At 38.0% G+C, this 26,952-nt stretch overlaps 1 protein-coding gene across 4 annotated transcripts in view; it reads left to right on the top strand.

Moving 5' to 3' along the window:
* CCDC178 (coiled-coil domain containing 178) overlaps nucleotides 1-26,952 on the top strand; it is a 515,145-nt gene that overhangs the window by 114,437 nt on the left and 373,756 nt on the right. For all 4 annotated transcript variants that reach the window (XM_054461207.2, XM_054461206.2, XM_054461208.2 and 1 more), the window contains exon 11: nucleotides 7,424-7,566. In XM_054461207.2, the coding sequence (XP_054317182.2) occupies nucleotides 7,424-7,566 (143 nt within the window). The remainder of the gene's footprint in view (nucleotides 1-7,423; nucleotides 7,567-26,952) is intronic.

Below are 26,952 nucleotides of genomic sequence, written 5' to 3'. Positions count from 1 at the left end.
TGTAAAGCTTATCAGGGCCAAAATGACAGTTAATTTAATTGTCAACTTATGGTGCCATGATGCCCAGATATTTGGTCAAACATTATTCCAGATGTTTTCAATAAATGTACATTTTTTGGACAAGATTCACATTTGAATTGGTAGATTTAGAGTAAAACATATTATTCTCCATATTGTGGGTAGGCCTTGTGCAATCAACTGAAGGTCTTAACAGAACAAAAACTGACCTCCTCTGAGCAAGAAGGAGTCCTGTAAGCACACTACTTTTGGACTGGGACAGCAACCTTTCCCTGGGTCTTTAGCCTGCCAACGTACCCTGCAGATTTTGGACTTGTACCTCCAAAATAGTGTGAGCCTTCTCCTTAAAATCAATCTCTCTCTCTCCCCCATCTTCCTCGCTCCTACTGATTGTTTCTCTAGAGAAGCCTGACTAATATGGTCACCATTAATGCAATGACTGCCCTTCTTTTCTTTCATCATTACTGTGCTACTCCATCACATCTTAAATTCCCAGATCAGTGCTTCTGCTTACCTGCCTTTAAGTCAGCTGGTGACCTTCTAACTGTTCCAGGGGTCAAAATGAGAGTTTAGACCTCTTGGCTTCTGTAGTGTGAGCCATAAACTCTGTGAAACCATCCACTGTGGGTATACAATGCAAGGGAAAGTAATTCCCCAAGAAAAAATAATTCCCCATCATGAAACTGAGATGCTATTAAGAAAGGCTATAAATGACATGCAGCCAAAATATGAAAACTCTCTAATATAAGGTAGAAGAAAAGTGATATCTTAGTAAAAGTAAACACATTTTTCTTTGATAAAATGAGCATAACTGACAATACTCAAAAATGAAAAGCAGAATTATGAGCACTGAGAGGCCCAAATAGTTCCTCAGAGAGAAATAAAAATACATACATTGAGGCCGTAAAAATTATTGCCAACAAATTAGATAGCCTAGATAAAATGGAATCAAGAAGAAATAGGAAATCTGAGCAGGTGTATAACAAGTAAAGAGATTGAATAAGTAATTAACCACCTCCCCCCTCCACCAAAAAAAAAAAAAAAAAAAAAAAAGCCCAGGACCAAGTGGATTCACGAGTGAATTATACCAAACACACACACACACACACACACACACACACACACACTCTAATAATTCTCAAACTCTCAAACTCTTCCAAAAGGAAAAGAGGAAGAGGAGGAAGGAACACTTCCTAACTCATCTGTGTCAGCATTACCTAGTTAGTAAAGCCTGATAAATATATCACAAGGAAGTAAATTATAGACCAGTATACCTTATGAATATAGATGCAAAAATCCTCAACAAAATCCTAGCAACCCAAATCTAGCAGCATATTAAAAAGATTATACATCCTGAACAAATGGCATTTATCCCAGGAATACATATGTGATACAACATATGAAAATAAATCAGTTTAATGTACCACATGAATAAAATAAAGGAAACACACACACACACACACACACACACAATTGTCTCAGTTGAAGAACAAACAATGGAGAAAGTCCAAAATTCTTACATGATAAAAACCCTCAACAAACTAGAAAAAGAAGAAAACTTGCTCACTATGAATAAGGACATTTTTTTTAAAACCCACAGGTAATACTGAAAATAGTGGTGAAAGACTTAAACCTTTTCCTCTAGGATCATAAATAAGAGAAGGATACCCACTTTTACTTCTATTTGACATTGTACAGAAAGTTCAAGCCAGAGTGGTTAGGCAAGTAAAAGAAATAAAAAGCACACAAATTAGAAATTGAAAAGTCAAATTTTCTTTATTATCAGAGGACATGATCTAACATATAGAAAATACCAAAGAATTCACAAAACAGTCTCTCAGTGCTAAAAATCACATTTAGCAAACTTGCAGAATTCAGCTCAACACACAAAGCTCAGTTGTATTTTTATACATTAGTGGTGAACAATCCAAAAAAAATTAAGAAAACAATTCCATATACAGGTCATCGAAAATAATAAAATACTAATAATTTTAAGAAGATGAAAGATTTGTATAGCAAAAACTATAATAGTTTGCTGAAATAAATTGAATAAGAATTGAATAAATTGAAAGACATCCTGTATTCATGAATTGGAAGACTCAATATTGTTAAAGTGTCAACAGCACCTAAAAATATCTATGAAGTCAATGCAATCCAGAACAAAAGCTCAATGATCTTTTGCAGAAATGGAAAAGCCTACCCTAATATTTACATGGAATTGCAAGGAACCCCAGATAGAAAAATAATCTTGTTAAAGAAGACCATATTGGAGAAGTCACATTTTCCAATTTCAAAACTTACTACAAAGCTGTAGTAAGCAAAATATATTTGCCTAAGTATAAAGAAATAGATAAATAAAGTAGAACTGAAATTTCAGAAATAAACATATACATCTATGGCTAATTGATTTTTAACAAGGTGCAAGAACAATCATTTATTGAAAGAAAGTGTAGCCTCTTCAACAAATGATGCTGGGACATTGAATATCCATATATATTCAAAAGAATAAAAGTGGACCTCTACCTCCCACCATATAAACATTAACTCAGAATGAATCAAAGGCATAAATATAAGAGCTTAAACTATACAACTCTTGAAAGAAAACCTACGGATAGCCAGGCGCAGTGGTTCATGCCTGTAATCCCAGCACTTTGGGAGGCTGAGGTGGGTGGATCACGAGGTCAAGAGATTGAGACCATCCTGGCCAACATGGTGAAACCCCGTTTCTACTAAAAATACAAAAATTAGCTGGGTGTGGTGGCACGGGCCTGTAGTCCCAGCTACCCAGAAGGCTGAGGCAGGAGAATCGCTTGAACCTGGGAGGTGGAGGTTGCAGTGAGCTGAGATGGCACCACTGCACTCCAGCCTGGCAACAGAGCAAGACTCTGTCTCAAAAACAAACAAACAAACAAAAAAAAACCAAAAAAAAAAAACAACTTGGGATAAATCTTTATGACCTTGGATTTGGAAATGGATTCTTAGATATGATACTGAAAGCACAAGTAACAAAAGAGAAAAAAATAGAAAAATTGGACTTAGTCAAAATTAAAAGCATTCTTGCATCAAAGGACACTATGAAGAAAGTAAAAAGACAACCTATAGAATGAAAGAAAACATTGCAAATTATATATATCTCAAACGGATATAGTTCCCAGAATATATAAAGAACTCTTCTAATTTGACAACTGAAAGACAAACAACTAAATTTAAAATAAACAGAGAACTTGCCATGAACAGATATACATATATCTGTTATGTATCTGTTCATAGTAATGAACAGATAGACGTATCTTCAGAAAGACATACAAATGGGCAGCAAACACATGAAAAGATGTATGTTCAACATCATTAGTCTTTAAAAAATGCAAATCAAAACCGCAATAAGATACCAGTCATAACCATTAGGATAGAATTAAAAATAAAATGGAAAGTAACAAGGATGCCCTAGAGACACTGGAACCATTGTAATTTGCTGGTGGGAATGCAAAAATAGTGCAGCCACTATGGAAAACATTTTGGTTATTTCTAAAATAGCTAAACACAGAATTACCATATTCTTCAGCAATTGTACTCCCAGGTATATATCTAAAAGAAACAAAAGCTGAGACTAAAAAAACAAAAACAAAAGCAAAAACTTGTACATAAATATTCATTAGTAGCACTATTCACAATAACCAAAAGAAACAGCCCAATGTTTATTTACTGAGATAAACAAAATGCAATATATCAATGGAATGAAATATTATTAAGCCATAAAAAGAAATGAGATACTGATACATGCTACAACATGAATAAAATGTCAAAGCATTATGCTAAGAAGCTAGACACAAAAGGTCACATATTGCGTAATTCATTTATATAAAAGATCCAGTATAGGTAAATCCATAGACACAGAAAGATTAATGACTGCCTAGGGCTGGGGGAAATGTAATATCAAGTTTTGTTTGTCATGTTTTGTTTGTAATAAAGTTTTAAAACTCTTTAAAATTATTATTTTTTTATTATGCAATCTTGACCCAGTTTTAAGGCCCTGGCTAGAGGCCTGCTGAAGTTACCCAGTTGCTTACAAAATTCAAAACCCCTAGCCAGTGTGCTTGGGCTTTAGTAAATGCTGCTGCATTACAACATGTCAAAGGACTGATACTTTGGGCTAATTGAGTTTTCACAAAGGGAGTCTGCTATGCCTCTTTAAGTGCACACCCCAATACCTGGGAGGTAGACTTGATGTCTTCGAATGAGAGAGAAGGCTGCCTTCAAGTTAGGCCAGAGGGCTGCTCAATCTACTTTTTCTGTAACCACCGAGAAGGTATGCAATATAAGTTAGCAGACAAAGATGGTGACTAGAAGCCCAAAACAAGAAAAAAAAATTGAAAAAAACCCCCAAAACAACAAGATACAGAGTGGGAAGTAAAGAGTTGCCCCCTTTAGACTAAACAACTCTGGGAATCCCTTGCCTCATAGATAGCCAAAATATAAATCATGTCTCTAGATATGCTAAGGCCATAAAACAAGGCTTGCAAAGACACTCAGCCCCTCCAGAGTTCCAGGCATGATGGAGTAGCCAAGGCACATATTTTACTTCTTAGAGTACACAGTGTGTTGTGTTGTCTTACCCAGTTTTGAGGCCGTGGCTAAAGGCTGGCCCTCCCTTTCTTGAGCAGCTGATTAAACCCACATATCCAACCCCTTCCTGGGCCCTCACATTCCACACCACTATGTACCCATCCTATTCTCAACAGAGACAGGCCCCAGACAAGTAGGGACACCCGCTGTACTTCAGAGTCTGCTGAAATGATTAAAATTAGCCACTCCACAGAGATCTCCTGAAATTTAGCTACCCACACCCACTGGTTGCCACCCATAAGCTGTCCCCTATAGCTCCAGCTTGCTGCTAACCTGTCCCCAGCTGAAACCCCTAACACAGCCCTACCTGGTAGCCATCTCTCCTTTGGAGCTGTAAGTAACAGAATTCTGCCTTTCATCTAGCACAGTTTCACTACGTTGTGTCTTCCCACTAGGAGAATCTTTTAAAATAGGAAGGGGAGACTAGGGAGTAACCATTTAATGAGTTCAGGGTTTCTCTTTGGGATGATGAAAATGTTTTGGAACTAGAAAAGGGTGATGTTGGCACAACATTGTGAATGCACCGAATGCCACTGAATTGTACACTTTAACTTGTCTCATTCTATACTATATAAGTTGTACTTCAACAAATAAACTTAAGTAAATTTAGAAGGATAAATTTCAAAAGATGCATTGTAAGATCACCGTCCCATAAAACTAGAAAAAATAATTATACTATCAAAAATACCTTAACCACAAGAAAAATCTTGTATGTAGATATTATTCCAGTATCAAAGGGAAACTCAAAAATAAAATATCAAATTATTGCACTTAATAATTTGCACTAAAGCTGGTGATATTGCAGTTGCGTATGATCTAACCTGTAAAAGATGAATAATTTCAATATTGTTTTAAATATTTAGTCCAAAGAAGAGGAGGGAAATTTTTAAATTAAATGAAGGTGACATATTTCAATACCAAAACTTTATGGAAATTCTATAAAAATAACATTACATATATTTTACCAATAAATACATATTTGAAAAATTACATAAATTATTTGCCAAAGAATTCTTCAGTGTAAGAGAAGAAAAATATATCACTCCAAAGAAATGTATTATAGCAATGTGCCAATGGTTTAACAGCAGAAAATCTAGGTATATAATTTATTGTATTAACATGATTAAAAAACAGAATTTTATCAAATGATGCTTAAGATGTATTTATTATTCAAAAACTGGCAATTATAATAAAAATTAAAATTTGAAAAACACCTTAATTTAAATAAAGAACTATTTCACACAAGCATCCATATTAATCATTAAAATGCTAAAACTGTAATAATAGGAACAAATCAGGTAAACCTGACATCCCTATTATAATTTAACATCATTTGGGGGAATTTTGCTATGTAATAGGACAATAATATGAAATAAAAGATATACATTAAAAATTGTGAAATAAAATTATTTTAATATTATTATAATTAAAACACCAAATAGAAGACTGTTGTTTTCAAAATAAGTTTCTATTCCCAGAACTAAACCATCCAATACAACATGCTTTTACTAGCACAAATAAAGTTTTTTCTATACTTTCAATAAGTAGTTAAAAATATAAACAGAAAATTCCTTTACTAGCAAGTCATTAAATATTGATGAAGAAATTTATAAAGGTATAGACATTTAAGACTACAACTATGAAATCTTCAAAGAAAATAAAGGGACAATTAATGTAGACACATAATATATCCTAAGACAGGAAGGCTTATTGTAGTAAAAATGTCAATCATTCCAAAATTGTTATAGAAACAGCCATCAAATTCTAGTAAAATGTACACAATAACCTTTTGGCCTGTCAATTTAAATAATATTATTAGGAAAAAGTAATATAAAATGCTGGAAAGAGTTTTGGAACATGGGCTTTCTTCTGTTCCACTGGTGAGAATACAAAGTGTTACCACTTATTCTGGAGAGTAATTTGGCAACCAAGATTAATCAAAATTCTTAAAATATATGCTAATACCTTACGACTCAGAAAATTCTGTTTTAACAGTACGTTTGAAGAAAATATTCAAGAACATGCAGTATAACTATAGATTGTGCAATTTCCTTACATGATTCTTCATCACAGTACTGCTGATGTTACATGTCCCTCATACATGCGTTGTGCATGTCAAACTGTGCATAATGCTCGTATAATTGACAATGAGTTAAATCATGAGTATGTGTGATGTAAGGGAATATTAAGTAAAAGTAATGTGATACAGCGATGTACAGAGAGAGACAGAAGGAAGAGATGGAGACATGAGCATTAGTATGATGTTTGTTAATTAGTAAAACAGGAGATTAGTATGATGTTTGTTCATTAGTAAAAAGAGTAAAAACTGAATATTTTGAAGTATTACACCAAGATATTAGGTTGGTGCATACTTTTAATGGCAAAAACCACAATTACTTTTGCACCAACCTAAGAATAATGGTTTTTCTTAGTGGAGAGGAGTACAGGTGACTTTGTTTGTGATTGTTCATCTTTGTTTTCTGATTTTTTAAATAATAAAGTATTATTTGAGTAATAAAAATTTTTTATGAGTGAAGAGATAATGATTTCATTTTGGACATGTTAACTTGGATATTGAAATTATTTTCTTTAGTAACATTTATACATTCCCAGCATTAATGCCTGTCAGGGCTGAAATTCCACTTACCAAACAATAGGCTAAATGTGGGAAGAAAATGTTTCTAAAGAACTTTTGATCTAAATCAATACTACACTAAGTTGAAGTTATTATTTTTAATCAACCATTAAGTGCAAATATAAGCAAAAATATTTTCATTTCTAGGTAATGGACCTACACAGAAAAGTTAATGAAGAACTTGAAGAAGCTTTAGAAGGCTGTGAAAATGCCAGATTGAAGGCTCAGCAAATTAAAGAAGAGATGGATAAAGATATTTACCAGGATGAAAAAACCATAGAGGCCTACAAGTAAGAATTTTTCACAAACACTAATTATAGCATTTAGAAATTAAATATTAAGTAAAAATGTAATGTACATTTCTATATAGAAAATTTAGATAAAGAGAAAAATAAAATTTTAAATTATTCATACCTGTCTTATCACCAAGTTTATATGTAAATAAAAAGATATATATTTCATATATGTAAAATTATGTGTGCATAAATCCCTAAAGTACTATATTTCTGTGTCATCTTAAAGCTCTTCTTATATATTGCAAAATTGCCTGAGGACATGTTATAACAATAAATATCCCTACTATGTGTGCAAAAGTAACTATTTAAAAAAAATCCAGCATGGGATATGATTAAAAACAAATTAGATATCAATAAATGAATTGTAAACTTAGCATGTAATATTTCAACTTGAATTTATTTGATTACCAATGAAATAAAATATTTAAATATATAGATTATTTTGACATATTATTTATTGAGAGTTTTTTCTTTTCTACATTTGTTCCTGATGTATTTATTTTCTGGTATTTCTTCAATTCCTTTTGTTGACTATAACTTCTTTATGATTTTGTGTGATTTAATAGCATTTTTATTTATTAACAATTGATCAATGATTTAGTATAAAAGAATTTATAGTCACTATGGGAGTTAGACTCATATACATATAAGCAAAATCAATTTATACAGAATTTCACAACCTATCTAGGTGTTTATTTCTTAAGGTGTTTATATTTCCTCACATCCAATGTATATTTCAACATGTACTTAAATATTATCTATTTAGTTAATAAAGAAATCTCTTTTATAACTAACCTGATTAGTTATATTTGATCAATTGGATATATTTTCTAATTTTCATCATGTTTTCTTCTTTGACCCATGGGTTATTAAGAAATATGTATTTTTAAATTTCTATGTTGAGTTCTAATTAATTTTTATTATTGCTTTCCAGTTGAATTGTATTTCCATGAGAAAAATTTATATAGTTTCAAACCATGAAAATTGTTTAGTCTTAATTAAGAGTGCATTTTTTGGCATGTATTCCTTGTGTAACTGAGAATAACATTCATTCTTTACTTGTTGAGTGTACTGTTGTTACTCTTTCATTAGATCAAGTTTACTAAGCATGGAGGTTAATCTTTATACCACAACATTAATATTATCCAGGTGTTCACTCAAAATTCAGAAAATCAGACTCAATATAGACCTATTAAATGAGAATCTGCACTTTTAAAAGACCCCGAGGTGATGTTTGAGAAGCATTGCTCCATTTATTAATTTTTTTTTAAATTTTTCTGTCAAGTAATGAGGAAGGTCTATAATTGCCCACTATGGTGATACATCTGTCTACATAATTATTTTTATCAGTTTTTGCTTCCTATATTTTGAGGCTATATTCTCAGGTGCATGCAAATTTGAAGTTGTTAATATCCTCCTGGGATACCAATTAACCTCCTTTATCATTATGAATTGACCTTCTTTGACTCTTGGAACATTTTTGCTTAAACTCAATTAAGGCATGAATACAGTTGTACTAGCTTTCTTTTGATTAAAATTTCAATTAATCTCAGTACTTTAAAGTTTTTATATTTTAGATATATCTGTTGTAAACACCATGTAGACGCATTTTTTTTCAGTTTGAAAATATTTTCAAGGGTGGACCATTAAGTGCGTTCATGAATCACTAATATATTTGGATATAAACTACCACATAACTTACTCTATTTGCCACATTTGTTGTATTTTTCTTTTTTATTGCCTTTTTTCATGTTGATTATTGGTATTTTATTATTTCTTGAATTTGATTATTATAATTTTGTTTCTGTTCTTTTAGTAGGAAATGCTATTAATTACCACCATAGGCAAACTTGATGTTGTCAGACTCTAAAAACATCTGATACTGTTATCCTGCTGGACAATAAAAGGAACTAAGAAAAATTTTACTCTATTACATTATAATTACATAATTATTATGTATAATTATGTATAATTGTACTCTATACATTATTATGTATAATTATGTATAATTATACTCTATACATTATTATGTATAATTATACTCTAATTATAATACTCTATTACATAATTATTACATTATTATGACTCTATTACATTTCTTCTGAATTAAATATTTGTTACTGTTGCTGAATATTTCATTGTATAACAGATAAGTACATTATTATTGTTTTAAGTAGTCAAGGTTATTTTTTAAATTTACCCACGAAATAGCTATTTTTATTTTTTCCTTCATAAATGTTAGGCTTTTCATCTAAGATTACTTTCTTTGTAGATTCTGGATATTAGCCCTTTGTCAGATGAGTAGATTGCAAAAATTTTCTTCCATTCTATAGGTTGCCTGTTCACTCTGATGGCAGTTTCTTTTGCTGTGCAGAAGCTCTTTAGTTTAATTACATCCCATTTGTCAATTTTGGCTTTTGTTGCCACTGCTTTTGGTGTTTTAGACATGAAGTCCTTGCCCATGCCTATGTCCTGAATGGTAATGCCTAGGTTTTCTTCTAGGGTTTTTATGGTTTTTTTATGGTTTTAGGTCTAACATTTAAGTCATTAATCCATCTTGAATTAATTTTTGTATAAGGTGTAAGGAAGGGATCTAGTTTCAGTTTTCCACCTATGGCTAGCCATTTTTCCCAGTACCATCTATTAAATAGGGAATCCTTTCCCCATTTCTTGTTTTTGTCAGGTTTGTCAAAGATCAGATGGTTGCAGATGTGTGGTATTATTTCTGAGGGCTCTGATCTATTCCATTGATCTATATCTCTGTTTTGGTACCAGTACCATGCTGTTTTGGTTACTGTGGCCTTTTAGTATAGTTTGAAGTCAGGTAGCATGATGCCTCTAGCTTTGTTCTTTTGGCTTAGGATTGACTTGGCAACGCGGGCTCTTTTTTGGTTCCATATGAACTTTAAAGTAGTTTTTTCCAATTCTGTGAAGAAAGTCATTGGTAGCTTGATGGGGATGGCATTGAATCTATAAATTACCTTGGGCAGTATGGCCATTTTCACAATATTGATTCTTCCTATCCATGAGCATGGAATGTCCTTCCATTTGTTTGTGTCCTCTTTTATTTCATTGAACAGTGGTTTGTAGTTCTCCTTGAAGAGTCCTTCACATCCCTTTTAAGTTGGATTCCTAGGTATTTTATTCGCTTTGAAGCAACTGTGAATGGGAGTTCACTCATGATTTGGCTCTGTTTGTCTGTTATTGGTGTATAAGAATGCTTGTGATTTTTGCACATTGCTTTTGTATCCTGAGACTTTGCTGAAGTTGCTTATCAGCTTAAGGAGATTTGGGGCTGAAACGATGGGGTTTTCTAAATATACAATCATGTCATCTGCAAACAGGGACAATTTGACTTCCTCTTTTCCTAATTGAATACCCTTTATTTCTTTCTTCTGCCTGATTGCCCTGGCCAGAACTTCCAACACTATGTTGAATAGGAGTGGTGAGAGAGTGCATCCCTGTCTTGTGCCAGTTTTCAAAGGGAATGCTTCCAGTTTTTGCCCATTCAGTATGATATTGGCTGTGGGTTTGTCATAAATAGCTCTTATTATTTTGAGATATGTCCCATCAATACCTAATTTATTGAGAGTTTTTAGCATGAAGGGTTGTTGAATTTTGTCAAAGGCCTTTTCTGCATCTATTGAGATAATCACATGGTTTTTGTCATTGGTTCTGTTTATATGCTGGATTACGTTTATTGATTTGCATATGTTGAACCAGACTTGCTACAAAGAACTCAAACAAATTTACGAGAAAAAAACAACCCCATCAAAAAGTGGGCAAAGGAGATGAACAGACACTTCTCAAAAGAAGACATTTATGCAGCCAACAGACACATGAAAAAATGCTCATCATCGCTGGCCATCAGAGAAATGCAAATCAAAGCCGCAATGAGATACCATCTCACACCAGTTAGAATGGCAATCATTAAAAAGTCAGGAAACAGGTGCTGGAGAGAATGTGGAGAAATAGGAACACTTTTACACTGTTGGTGGGACTGTAAACTAGTTCAACCATTGTGGAAGACAGTGTGGCGATTCCTTAAGAATCTAGAACTAGAAATACCATTTGACCCAGCCATGCCATTACTGGGTATATACCCAAAGGATTATAAATCATGCTGCTATAAAGACACATGCACACGTATGTTTATTGCGGCACTATTCACAATAGGAAAGACTTGGAACCAACCCAAATGTCCATCAATGATAGACTGGATTAAGAAAATGTGGCACATATACACCATGGAATACTATGCGCCATAAAAAATGATGAGTTCATGTCCTTTGTAGGGACATGGATGAAGCTGGAAACCATCATTCTCAGCAAACTATCGCAAGGACAAAAAACCAAACACCGCATGTTCTCACTCATAGGTGGGAATTGAACAATGAGAACACCTGGACACAAGAAGGGGAACATCACACACCGGGGCCTGTCATGGGGTGGAGGGAGAGGGGAGGGATAGCATCAGGAGATATACCTAATGTAAATGACGAGTTAATGGGTGCAGCACACCAACACGGCACATGTATCCATATGTAACAAAACTGCACGTTGTGCACATGTACCCTAGAACTTAAAGTATAATAAAAAATATATATATATTTTAAAAAAGAGTACTTTCTGGCTGAAGTAGATCCTTTAGCATAAACTTTAGCAAAGTTTTCCTGATGATAAACTTTCAGAATTTTTGTTTGAAGGATATTTTCTTTTTTCATAGAATTGTTGATTCTTAGTTGACCTTCATATATTAATTATAACATTTCATAATCTATTAATTTTCATTTTTGCCATTAAGAGGGAAGCTGACCATTTGACTTTCAGTTTTATGCATCTAATCTATATATTTTTTCCTTTGGCTGTTTTGCCTGTTTTTAAGACCATCTCTTTGTTATGAATTTTAATTAATTTTATTTTTCAAGATACTCTAGGTGTTAATTTTTATTTATTCCAGTGGGATTTGTTAGTCTTCTTGTTTCTATGTATTGGATTTTTCATTAATCTTGAGCCTTCTGAGTCATAATCTTTTCAAACAATTTCTTTGGTCCCATTTTCTATGTCTTGTGATCAAATTAAATATATATTAGATTTTCTTATTGTGTACTCCATGCTTCTTGATCATTTTCTCACATTTTCTGTTTTCAAGCCTTCTGAAGAATTTCTTCTGGCTTATTATCTATTTAAATCATTTCCTTTTGTCCTGAGTTTAACATGAAGACCATATGACTGCACCTTGGCGACCACCAACTATGAGAAATGCAATTGACCAAAGGACTCTGTTGTTAGCAGCATCTGACACGGCTTCCAATGATCTCAGCTTCTCCTCCCTGATATTCATGTTACTGACAAAGCCACTCTCCCAGAAGATGGGATCTTTCCTTGTTTGGAGTCACAATACCAATATACAAAACCAAAAGTGAGCATTAAGCAGTGCAGACCATGGAATTGAGAAGTAGTAACATGGCTCACAACTCAATTTCTCCACTAGGGAAGGGTGAGGGTGTTAAAATATAGGAATTATTTAATGAGGAGGTTGGACATTAAAAGCAAGGGGAGGGAATATTCTTATCTTTTCCAGAAATAGGTAGTCAACTTTCCAGAACCAGAGTGCTGCTTCATTTTTGTCCTCCTATGCCTTCTTCCAGTTGTTTCATGGGGATTGGCAATGGTTATAGTGCTGCTGGGACTGTCATTTAGCATGGAAATGAGATTATAATGAGACCTGAGGTCCTTTTGAAGTCCTTTGGTTGGCTATCTTGGTTTAAACCTGTCTCAGCTGGTCTGGTTACAAAGGAAACTTTTTTTTAATCACAGGTGTTCTGTTTCTTAAAGATAAGCAGAGTGAAGGCAGGGTAGAAATTCAGCTATGTCATGTAGGCATTACACTGGATAACAAATCCCCCCTTTTCTGAATATTCACTCCTCATTCTTGAAGGGTGCTGAGGACTAAAAGTCTGTCTTCTACAACTTCCTCAATCTGAAGTTGGGTGTTAATATTGTTACAGGAAAGGGGTCCCAATCCAGACCCCAAGAGAGCGTTCTTGGATCTTGTGCAAGAAAGAATTCAGGGTGAGTCCACAGTGCAAGGCAAAAGCAGGTTTATTAAGAGAGGTAAAGTGGTGAAAGTGTGTCCGGAATTGGTGGGTTCTTGGTCTCACTGACTTCAAGAATGAAGCCGCGGACACTTGCGGTGAGTGTTACAGTTCTTAAAGGCGGCGTGTCCGGAGTTTGTTCCTTCTGATGTTCGGATGTGTTCGGAGTTTCTTCCTTCTGATGGGTTCATGGTCTCACTGGCTCAGGAGTGAAGCTGCAGACCTTCGTGGTGAGTGTTACAGCTCTTAAGGCGGCACGTCTGGAATTGTTTGTTCCTCCCAGTAGGTTCGTGGTCTCGCTGGCTTCAGGAGGGAAGCTGTAGACCTTCGCGGTGAGTGTTACAGTTCATAAAGGCAGTGTGGACCCAAAGAGTGAGCAGTAACAAGATTTATTGCAAAGAGTGAAAGAACAAAGCTTCCACAGTATGGAAGGGGACCCGAGCAGGTTGCCACTGCTGGCTTGGGCAGCCTGATTTTATTCTCTTATCTGGCCCCATCCACATCCTAATGATTAGTCCATTTTACAGAGAGCTGATTGGTCTGTTTTACAGAGAGCTGATTGGTCTGTTTTGACAGGGTGCTGATTGGTGCGTTTACAATCCCTGAGCTAGACACAAAAGTTCTCCATGTCCCCACTAGATTAGCTAGATACAGAGTGTCCATTGGTATATTTACAAACCCTGAGCTAGACACAGAGTGCTGATTGGTGCATTTACAAACCTTGAGCTAGGTATAGAGTGCTGATTGGTGCATTCACAATCCCTTAGCTAGACATAAAGATTCTCCAAGTCACCACCAGATTAGCTAGATACAGAGTGCTGATTGGTGCATCCACAAACCCTGAGCTAGACACAGGGTGCTGATTGGTGTGTTTACAAGCCTTGAGCTAGATACAGGGTGCTGATTGGTGTATTTACAATCCCTTAGCTAGACATAAAGGTTCTCTAAGTCCCCACTAGACTCAGGAGCCCAGCTGGCTTCACCCAGTGGATCTCACACCAGGCGGGCCGCAGGTGGAGCTGCCAGGAGTGCCCTGCGCCTGCGCTCTGGGCGCAGTCCAGCAGGGGGCGGCGCTCGTCAGGGAGGCTAGGGCTGTGCAGGAGCCCAGGGCGTGGGGGCGGGGGGTGCGGTGAGGGGTGCGGGGGAGCTCAGGCATGGCAGGCTGCAGGTCCGGAGCCCTGCCCTGTGGGGAGGCAGCTAAGGCCTGGAGAGAAATCGAGCGCAGGAGCTGCTAGCCCAGGTGCTAAGCCCCTTACTGCCCGGGGCTTGCAGCCGGCTTCTCCAAGTATGGGGCCCTCCGAGCTCACGCCCACGGAACTTTGGCTGTCCCGCAAGCGCAGCGCGCAGCACCGGTTCCCGCCCGCGCCTCTCCCTCCACACCTGCCTGCAAGCTGAGGGAGCCGGCTCCAGCCTTGGCCAGCCCAGAAAGGGGCTCCCACAGTGCAGTGGCGGGCTGAAGGGCTCCTCAGCGACCAGAGTGGGCGACAAGGCCGAGGAGGCGCTAAGAGCAAGCGAGGGCTGCCAGGACTGCCAGCACGCTGTCACCTTTCAAAAGGACAGACACTCCATAGACAGATTAGGACGTTTCCGAAAGTAAGAGGAGGAACGTGTCCACTCTAGGTACACACAATGCTTGTATATATGGTAGATGTGCTCTGCTACAAGGGTTTGTGATAAAGGATTAATTTTCTTAATTACTATATTGTTCAAGAATCGGTATTATTATCTTTAATACAAAATTAGGAATGCATTTGTTTGCCAGATATCGGGATATATGGACACTCCCAAATCTGGGTCTGTTTAGTAAACATTATTAGTTTGTTCCCTTAACATAAACATCTAGAGGCTAGGAATGCCTAAATTTCTGAGAATGCAGCCTATCAAGGCCCAGCTTCATTTTCCTAGCCCCCAGTCAAAATGGAGTCACTCTGGTTCGAACACCTTTGACAATATGGGGCCTGTTAGAGGAGTGAATTTTTTTCCCTAGCTAGTCTTAGGTAGGTCTGGTTATCTCCTGGGTATAAGCCTACCTTTTTATATCCCTGTATGGCCTAAATTTGCTTATACATAAAAGAGACCAGAGAGTTTAGGAGACAGAGCCTGAAGATCAAGATAAGTAGGATGGTAGCTAAAGGGCTCAGGAAGGGTAAAAACCGGGTGAAATCAGGGCTGGCCTGTTTTATCATTTTCATATTCCTTGAGGGTCTCTGCCCTTTTGGTTAAATTAATGCAACCACTTGGCCTGGTTGTAGATGATTTTAATGTCTTTTCGTTGTTGTTAATCTTGAATTACTTACCCAAGCACAACAGAAAGAGCTGGTGATCACATGTACCTCACCTTTTTTTTGCCAAGAGATAATCAAAAGTCAGACGATTATCAAGCACAGTGTTAGTTAGTGAGTCTAGGGAGACTTTGAGGAGGGTAAGGGCATCACTAGTCTTATAGGCTAGAATTTCTATACCTGTTGTGAGGTTGCAGAGGGTAAATTCATGGTAGGCAAACCTTCCCTAGGGGCTATGAGACCACTTGCTATCCCAGTACCAGCCAGAATAAGCCTAATTGCTTTTTATTCCTCAGGTGAGAGGGGGACAGGAAACCATTAAACATTTTGACTTCTCTGGGGATTCAGTGCCCTAGGGCTCATTCTCCAGAATGTCATGTATTTTAAGGTTTCCTGTCGATCATTTTGAGGAGGAATCTTAGATCTGAGAGCGATTCAGCTTGGTTAGTGGGACTTTTTTCCTTAGGTTCTGAGGCTGCTTTTACTCAGGTGTGGTGAACCTAAGGCATCACTCCTGGTAACATTAAGGCAGAGTTATTTATGAGCATTACCAGATATGGGCTCGTATATTTAGGTTGTAAATGATCTTGTGGTCTCCCCCTTCTGCAGGTTTTTAAGTGAGCACAGTATCCAGTTGGAAGGGATGGAGTGTCAGATCCGACAGTGAAGGTAGTTTTCAATTTCTATAGGCCTGAAGGGCTTTTACTACTTTTTAAAATTTGGGTGGCATATCTTATTTTTTTCCATATTTCTGAGGACCTCCTGATTATCTGACCAGACTTGGACCAGTCTTAGCTCACAAGGCTTCAGTTTTATTTTTCTTTGTGGAACTATTCTCATTTTTAACAAGGACATGGGATGATACAAAATCCATGAGAGATGAGTTTTCTGGCATAATTTGGCTAAAGTCCTTTTGAGGGTCTGTATGGTTGGTGTGCTTTACTTTACCCGAAGACTGTGGGCTCCAGGCGGCATGTAGGCACCATTTAATTTTTAGATCCTGAGAAGTAGCCTTAGTAATTAAGGATATGAATGCTAGTCTATTACCACTTTGGATTGACCATGGCAGCCTGCATCTAGGCACAATTTCTTTTAATAGCACCTTTGCCACTTCATTTGCGATTTCAGTTTTGGTGGCAAAGGCTTTAGGCATTAATGGTGTCCTGAGGCTCTGAGCTTAACTCTGAAATCAGTTTGGCAATCTTCCCCTGGGCATCTGCCTTGGTATTGGACCAGCTGAGTGGCCTATTTTTGGCCCTCCCATGCGGGGTGGGTATTAAGGTTATTAACATAGCAAGTGGGGCAAGTCTCAACCACCTCTTTGATTGGCTCCCTGAGAGCTCCCTGAAGTTGTAGCTCCATGAAGATCCCAGTCATACTTTTGCAAAGCCAGTTATAAAGGACTTCCTGACCAGAGTGTTAGAATGGGCTTTTTTTAAAAAATGGCCTGCAATGTAACTGCTTTTGGGAAGAGAAGTTTATGAGGGTTTATTAGCCATCCTGGATGGTCAGGACTTTTGATGTAACTACATTTGGAGGCTTTTATTCCTTTTTTTGAGAGAAAACTGTGATAAAAGGAGTAGGACCCTGGAAGGAAGGCAAAAGTGGCATTTGGAAATGACCCTTTGTCTGTTTTGACATAAGGTCAGCTTTATTATTTCTTTTAATTATCTCAGCCCCTCCCTTTTGGTGGCCATGGCAGAGAACTGCTGCCACCTGGGCTGGTTTTCTTACAGCCTCTAATAACCTTAAAATAACAACATCATTTTTTACCTGTTTATTAACAAAGGTTAACATGCCCCTTTCTTCCAAATAGCCCTATGTGCATGTAAGATGGAATAGGTGTAACTGGAACTATTGTATTTATTGAGGACCTTCCCTTCCTCCAACTCTAATGCATGGGCTAGAGCAACAAGCTCTGCCTTTGGTGAAGAGCATCCCAGTGGAAGAGCACCAGCTTTTACACCTGTGAGACAGACTATAGGATAACCTACCCTCCTCTGTTCCTCTTGCATATAGCTACTCCCATTGGTGAACCATTAGGCTTCTGCATTTTTAATAGGTTTACTTTTAAGGTCTGGCCCACTGGAGTACACTTCTTTTGTCACCCCTAAGTGGTTGTGAGATAAGTGACCATCTTCAGATGGAAGGAGGGTGGCCAGATTCAAGCTGTTAAACATCTTCAACATTAGGTGGGAATTATCAACAAGCATTACCTGTAACTGGAGAGCCCTGTGTAGCGACAGCCATTCCACCCAGATTTCTTTTATGACAGTCTGAGTCTGAGTATGATGGGAAGCCCAAATGGTTAGCAGGTGCACAAAGGTTAACTTTCTGTTTCTTTTAAAAGGAGTTTCATAGCTGCAACAGATCAAAGGCAGAGTGGCTAGCCTTTAGCAACAGAGTCCAGCTGCTTGGAAAAGTAGACCACTACCTGGCTCAGTGGGCCCAACCTTTGAGTTAGTACTCCTAGGGCAATTACTCATCTCTCATGAACATAAAGATAGAAAAGTTTGCTTATGTTGGGTAGGGATACTGCTGGGGCCTCATGAGCTGGGTTTTAGGGTTTTGGAATGCTTGGTCACATGCTGCCATCCATTCAAAAGTGTCAGATCCTCAGGTCCCTTGTTAAGGTTTCTCCAAATATCGTGCAGGAGGTTTTTTAACCCCTGAGTTAACACAGTTCATGTTAGCTCCTGTTTCCTGCCTGTCTGGGGATCCTGATATTTGAAAGCAAAGAGGGACTGAGAATCTGTACCCAGTGGAAGGCAGAAAAAGGCATCTAAAAGGCATCTTGTAGACCCAGGACTGAGTACTATGTCCAACTCAGGAACAGAGTAACATGGTAGAATATAAGAATTAGTTACCACTGGGTGCATGTTTTCTGTTACCTCATTAATTGCCTTAAAATCTTGTACAAATTGATATTTTCCATTTAGTTTCTTAACAGAGATGATAGGGATATTGCATGGGGCTTGGCAGGCCCTCAAGAATCCCTGTTTTCTAAGCTCGTTAGTTACCAGGGTTATCCCTTTTAGTGCCTCTTGGTTGAGCTAGTTTATATTTTAGAGACTCAATAAAGGTGCTATCTTTTGTCTTCCTTCACACTTCTATAATCCTGCAATTTTGGTGGGTAAGTCTACCCCAGTGGGTGTTCAAAACCTTGTAGGTCGTTCCTATGTCAACCAAGAAATCAACAGTCTTGCACCCTACATCCAGTAAAAGTTGTAGCTCCTTGGGGGATACCTGGAGGGCCAACTGAGGAGTCCCCAGGCCCTATCAATCTTTTTTCCAACCTGGACCGTCTTTCTGTGTGAAGCACCTTGGTGGCACAAGCCCTCTGTCCCTTCCCATCAGATGTGGAGGGGACAGGCCTTTTCCCAGTGACCCTCTCTGAAGAAGAGGCACATTGAAGAAGGCACACTGGTGTGGTCCTAGTCTCCTAGGTCTTCAGGATCCTTTCTCCTGGTTAGGGGACTGAGGGACACTCACTGGAGCTGAGGTTCTCTATTGATAGGTATCCTGTGAGTTATCCAGCTGGCACTGGAGAACAATAGCCCATTGGTAGGCTTGCCATGTGGCCTCTCTGTCTTTTTTATGTTCCTCCTCCCTATCCCAGTTGTTGAACACCTTATTGGCCAGGTCTACTAGTCTTGAGATGAGAGTGTCTAGCTCTAAATTTACTTTTAAGAGTTTATGTCTAATGTCTGATGTGCTCTGAGACATAAAATAGGATTGTTTGTCTTGTACTTATGGGCTCAGTCCCACTTCCTCCCAAGTCCGTTAGAGAACAGTTTTCCGTTGTTGTTGTTTGTTTTTTGTTTTGTTTTGTTTTGTTTTCCTGCTCCAGTGAGGAGAATGTACCAAAGGGACTGAACATCTTCCCAGTTATAATGATGAATCTTATAATACTTCAAATGAGGTTTTGAAACCCGTAAGGATCTTTCCTTAGTCCTTTAGAATGAGACTTTCAGTTATAAAGATCTAAAGTTTTGAAGAGAACATACATATAGAGTACCCACCTCTCTTTTTTTCCATTGGAGACATGCCAGGACATCATAGAGGAAGACTGGCAAGATTCCCCACTCTGGGTTACTGTCTGGGTTGACTCCCTGAGAGGAGTCCAAGGGTGATTGGTAGGCAGGGAAATTGTTGCCTGCAGAGGCCATTGAGAATAAGGGAACTGTATGTCAAAGATTCTTAACAGAGTTAAAAATAAAAATGTCTTGTAATTTCATTGACAATAAAATAATACCTTAAGAAAATATTGTTTTAACAAAGGGGGCCAATCTTAAACTATTATAGATAATTATTTTTTTCGCAGGGGGTCTCACTCTGTCATCCAGGCTGGAATTCAGTGGTGCAATGTCAGCTCACTGCAACCTCCACCTCCTGGGCTCCAGCAATTCTCCCACCCTAGCCCCTTGAATAGCTGGGATTGCAGGCACATGCCACTATGCCTGGTTAATTTTTGTTTCTTGTAGAGATGGGGTTTCAGCTTGCTTCCCAGGTTGATCTCAAACTTCTGGGCTCAAGCAATCTACCCTTGGCCTCCCAAAGTGCTGGGATTACAGGTGTGATATACAGTGGCCAGCCAATAATTTCTTTTTAATTATAGCCAACTTAATTCCATGTACAATTTATCTTTTAAATGTTCTTTCACAAACTTTTTCATGACATACACAGGCCATCTACATGTGTGGACCTTTTGATTTGTCCTATACTATCTCTTTTAGAATAACCAATCATTGTCCAGGCGTGGTGTACACCTGTAATCCCAGCACTTTGGGAGGCTGAGGTGGGTGGATCATGAGGTCAGGAGATTGAGACCATCCTGGCCAACATGGTGAAATCCCGTCTCTACTAAAATACAAAAATTAGCCAGGCATGGTGGTGTGCACCTGTAGTCCCAGCTACTCAGAAGGCTGAGGCAGGGGAATTGCTTGAACCCAGAGCTGGAGTGAGCCAAGATGGCGCCACTGCACTCCAGCCTGGTGACAGAGTGAGACTCCATCTCAAAAAAAAAAAAAAAAAGGAAAAAAGAAAAAAAACAATCATTTTGTTTTGGGACAAACATTTACCATGTAAGATCCTTTTGCATACAAAATTATTTTTATAACGTTTCTTATACAAAAATACATCTTTATGTCTATAATACTTTTACGTCTTTCCTTAGTTTTTAAAATATTGTTTTATAAATGAGTTTTAATCTCCAAATTACATAAAGTTATTATTTTTTCTCAACAAGAAACAACTTACAGAACTACAGATTCATTAGAATTCTTATTCTCAATAACCTTAAATTTTAGTGAAAGCCTAGGAAAAAAGAAATCATGAACTGTTTTACAGATGTCGGCATTTTATAGATGAAACCACTTCATAATTTTTAGAAACATGTTTTTTCATATTATAACCCCTTTTTAATTGGAAATAACCCAGACATTTAATAAGCATTTATTATTCACTTTAAAATAATTTTAAGATTTTGAATTACACAAAGTTTTTCTACAAGCATGTATCCTATTTATGTGTATTTAATTCTTTCAATTTTTAATAGTTTATCTAGAGTACTTCTGAAAACTTGGATATTAGACAAAGCTAGTCATTATTTTTAGTCATTATTTTTTATTGTCCATTTTTTAACCTATGAATATCAGGTATTCATCTAAGTAAGAACCTTAAACACATGGGTTAAATACATGGGTATTTTGACCACTGATTCACAAGTTTTAGCGGTTTTTGTGGAATGAGTTAATATTAAATTTTTTTTTGTCAAAAAACACAAAGCTTATTTTTGGCTATGTTTATAGCCTTATGTCATTTATGCCAAACCTTAACATCTTAAAATATCAAGCAGATATAAATATAAAATAATTATTAAACCAAGATAAAAATGTATGCCAACAATTTTGAAGACTTTTTAAAATTTTTGTTTTATTAATAATTTAAAAACCATTTTTATTTATCAAAGCTTACTGTATTAGTCCATTCTCATGCTAGTATAAAGAACTGCCTGACACTGGGTAATTTATAAAGAAAAGAGGTTTAATTGACTCTCAGTTCTGCAAGGCTGGTGAGGCCTCAGGAAACTTACAATTATGGTGGAAAGGGAAGCAAACACATCCTTCTTCACATGGTGGTAGGAAGAAGTATGAGAGCTGAATGAAGGGAGAAGCCTCTTATAAAACCATTAGATCTTGTGAGAGCTTACTCGCTGTCATGAGAATAGCATGGGGGAACTGCCCCATCATTCAATTACCTCCCACTGGGTCCCTCTCACAGCACATGGGGATTGTGAGAACTACAATTCAAGATGATATTTGGGTAAGGACACAGCCAAAACATATCATTCCACCCCGGCCCCTCCCAAATCTCATGTGCTCACATTTCAAAATACAATCATACCCTTCCAACAGTTCCCCAAATTCTTAACTCATTCCAGCACTAACTCAAAAGTCTAAGTGCAGTCTCATCTGAGACAAGGCAAGTCCCTTCTGCCCATGAACTTGTAAAATCAAAAGCAAGTTAGTTACTCCCTAGACACAATGGGGGTACAAGCATTGGGTAAATAAACTCTTTCCAAATGGGAGTAATTGGCCAAAAAAAGGGGGCTACAGGCCCCATGCAAGTCTGAAATCCAATAGGGCAGTCATTAAACCTTAAAGTCCCAAAATAGATCTCCTTTGGCTCCATGTCTCACGTGCAGGGCATGCTGTTGCAAGAGGTGGCCTCCCATGACCTTGGGCAGCTCCACCCCTGTGGCTTTGCTGGTTATAGTCTCCATCCAGGCTGCTTTTATGGGCTGGTGTTGAGTGTCTGTGGCTTTTTCAAGCACACAGTGCAAGCTTTTGGTGGATCTGTTATTCTGGGGTCTGGAGGACAGTGGTTCTCCTCTCATAGCTCCATCAGGCAGTGCCCCAGTGGCAACCCTGTGGGAGCTCTGACCCCACATTCCCCTTCTGCACTGCCCTAGCAGAGGTTCTCCATGAGGGCTCTGCCCCTGCGGTAAACTTCTTCCTGGACATCCATGTGTTTCCCTACATCCTCTGAAATCTAGACAAAGGTTCCCAAACCTCATTTCTTCACTTCCATGCACCCACAGGCCCAACAACATGTCTAAGCCACCCAGGCTTGGGGCTTGCACCTCTGAAGAAACATTCTGAGCTTTACATTGGCTCCTTTTAGCCATGGCTAGAGCTGAAGCAGCTGGGATGCAGGGCATCACATCTCAAGGCTGCACAGAGCAGGGGGAAAGACTGCCTACAAGACCATTTTTCCCTCCTAGGCCTCCAGACCTGTAATGAGATGGGCTGCTGTGAAGGTCTCTGACATGCCCTGGAGATATTTTCCCAAATGTCTTAGTGATTAACATTTGGCTCCTTGTTACTTATGCAAATGTATGTAGCCAGCTTGAATTTCTCCCCAGAAAATAGGGTTTTGTGTTCTATCACATCATCAGGCTGCACGTTTTCTAAACTTTTAAGCTTTGCTTCTTCTTGAATGTTTTGCCACTTAGACATTTCTTCTGCCAGATACCTTAAATCATCTCTCTCAAGTTCAAAGTTCCACAGATCTCTAGGGCAGGGCCAAAATGCCATCAGTCTCTTTGCATAGCAAGAGTAACTTTTGCTCCAATTCCCAAAATGTTCCTAATTTCCATCTGAGACCACCTCAGCCTGGACTTCATTGTCCATATCACTATCGGCATTTTGGTCCAACCCATTCAACAAGCCTCTAGGAAGTTCCAAACTTTCCCATGTTTTCCTGTCTTCTTCTGAGTCCCCCAAACTGTCCCAATCTCTGCCTGTTAGCCAGTTCCAAAGTCATTTCCACATTTTCAGGTATGCTTATAGCAGCACCCCACTCTACCGGTACCAATTTACTGTATTAGTCCATTCTCGTGCTGCTATAAAGAACTGCCTGAGACTGGGTAATTTATAAAGGAAAGAGATGTAATTGACTCACAGTCCACAGGTCTGGGGAGGCCTCAGGAAACTTACAATCATAGTGCAAGGGGAAGCAAACACGTCTTTCTTCACATGGTGACAGGAAGGAGAAGTATAAGAGCTGAGTGAAGGAGGAAGCCCCTTATGAAATCATCAGATCTTATGATAACTTATTATCATGAGAATATCATGAAGGAAACCACCCCAATGATTAAATTACCTCCCACCTAGTCCCTCCAAGGACATGTGGGGATTATGGGAGCTACAATTCAAGATGAGATTTGGGTGGGGACACAGCCAAATCATATCAATTACTAATTTCACATGAATTTGAAGAGTATTTGAATTTAATTTATGATTATAAGCCATTTGGTAGCATGCTAGACACAACATATAACCTTATATATATATGTATATATAGCCATATATATATAACCTTATATATATAACCATATGTATATATAACATTATATATATATAACCATATATATATAATGTTTTTTATATATATATAAAACCATATATATACACACACACACAAAGATCCAATAGCTGTTACCGTGGACTTTTGGCCATGAGATAGTAACACAAACTCACCATTTTATAAAAGATAGCTGGGTCCAAATTATTTTTCTGACAAAATTGGAACCTGTTCCAGTGGCCAAACTGTTTTTCCCGATAGGTAATCCAAGGAAGGCTGTGGACCAAAATTTGGATGAAGAGGTCTTTATGGTAATTCATTTTTTTTAAAAAGGCTCTTTTACCTTTTATTCTTCAATTTCAAATGAGTTTTTAATATTTCCATTTCAGTTAGATCATCAAGAATAAGTCTTAGGACGAGCAACTTAATAACAGCAGATTCAAAGCAGGCAGAGAAGGAAAGAGGAAGACAGAGAAGTTTAGAAGACTCTAGTTAATTCTGTAGTTGCAGGTTAATCATTTGAGCTCCAAATTTTTCTTACTATGCAGAAAACCAATACTGGCCATTGCACCCAGGGATCCCTGGTGTCTTCTTGAAGGCCAGCTGAATGTCCTTGGATCCCTGTCTCAGGCAGTCTCCCCTAGGTGTCTTAACCTCATAATGCAGATTTCCTCCAATCCCCCAAAAATGATCCCTTAACTTCCCAGACTGTATGTCGTCCTTCTCTTAGGGGAGAAGCCAAGGCCACTTTGTCTGTGGGGCTTCAGCAAGGAGGAGAAGAAGGAGGAGGGGGAGGAAGTATTTCTGGGAAGAGGGTAAATTTAAGCTCCTCTGGTGCAAGAAAGTTGGCATGAAAGAGGTTTTCACAGACATAAGAGGAAAATCACTAAGAGGAGTAAATAGAAACAGAGAAGAATACACATTCATACGCAAAAGACTTACTGGCAGGTCATTTCTTGATCTTGCAGTCTAGAGTGTCAGCCCTTAGGTTCCTCTCTCACCTTTGCAAAGACTCTTAAGGGAGTCTCTACTCAGAATAAAACACTGGTCCCTCCTTCACCCTCTCAAGGACTCCAGCAGGGACCTCTACTGAGCACAGGACCACAACCTTGTGCCAGGCATCCCTGTGCACAACCCTGATTTGGGATGAGTGTCCCCATCATACTTAGCTCTGAGCTTTCTTTCCAGTACAGCTATATAACCCTTTGCGTGCCTGCTTATGACCTCACAACAATGATATATTACCTTTTCCAAAGCTGATCCCTGGCACTCAGAGTCAGGACTAATGCATGTCCTTTGGTGGCAGATGTGGTTGTAAACCCTTACATGCCAGTTACTGGGTCTATGAGCATGTAAAAAAGCTTCCCAAATAAGGAAGTGGACTATCTAGTTCAGATGCTTGGTCACCAGTTTGATTACAGAGAAAGCTAATCCTTCAACAGACAGGGTCCTTCCTTGTTTGGTTTCATTAAGCTAATACATGAAACCAAAAGTGAGTGTCAAGCAGTGCAGAACATAGAATTGATAAGGAGGAGCAAGGCTCACAAATCAACTTTTCCTCTAGTGAGGGATGAGGGGGGCAAAAATGAAGAGGTTGAACATTAAAATCAAAAGGAGGAATGTTTATGTCTTTTCTGGAAATGGGAATTGAACTTTGAACTTCCCTGAACTTGAGCGCTGTCTTCCTTTTGTCCTTTTATGGTGCCTTCCAGCTGTTATCATGAGGATTGTGAACTATCATGGTGCTGGTGAGAGGGTCATTTAGCATGAAAATGACATTATAATAAAGCTTGAGGTCTTTTTGAAGTTGTTCAGTCCAGTTGACCATCTTGGTTCTAGCTAGTCTTAGCTGGCCCAGTTACAAAGGGAACTTTTTATCTAGGCATCCTGTTTCTTAAAGATAAGCAGAGTTAGAAAAGGGTCGAAATTCAGCTATGCCATGTAGGCATTATATTGGGGAACAGTCACACTTTTGTAAAATCCCCGCTTGAATGTGCACTAAACTCAGTTGCTTCTAATAAACAGAATAAAGCAAAAGTAATAGAACATCGTTTTTATGATTAGGTTGCAAAAATTCGTGACTTTTATCTTGCTAGCATTATCTTTCTTGCCATCTTGGTTACTTGCTCTGATGAATCAAGCTGCCATGTATTGAGATGCTCTATGTAGAGGCCTACAGTGTGTGGAAACAACATAAGCTTCAGTCCACCCACCTTTGAGAATCAACCACCCTTGAGAATTGCTGCCAACAACCAGCAATGTGAGAGCACAAGTATTTGCAGTATGTTAGAAAACAGGTCCTTGCCAGTCATGGTAAAAGACCCAGAGCTGGAGAACCTAGGGGATCACAGAACTGGTGAGATAATAAATATTAATGAATTTAGCAACAAAGTTTGGTTATAGTTTTTATGCAGCAATGGATAGCCAATGCAGGCTCCTGATGCTACACTTCAAAATCCATCACTGCTTCTTTTTTGCCATGGAAATACAATGCACTATTCCTAGCTGATGACTGATTGTTGCAGGTTTACTAAGGCAGGCATGCTTCTGGGAAAAATAGGATCCTCTACGGCCAACTTTGAGGATTCCCGGTGGCTTCTTCAAATATTCCGTGAACTGCATAGGATGCTTCA

Source organism: Pongo pygmaeus, chromosome 17 (genome assembly GCF_028885625.2).
Source record: "Pongo pygmaeus isolate AG05252 chromosome 17, NHGRI_mPonPyg2-v2.0_pri, whole genome shotgun sequence".
Taxonomy (NCBI): Eukaryota; Metazoa; Chordata; class Mammalia; order Primates; family Hominidae; genus Pongo; species Pongo pygmaeus.
This window is presented reverse-complemented; position numbering and strand designations above follow the sequence as displayed.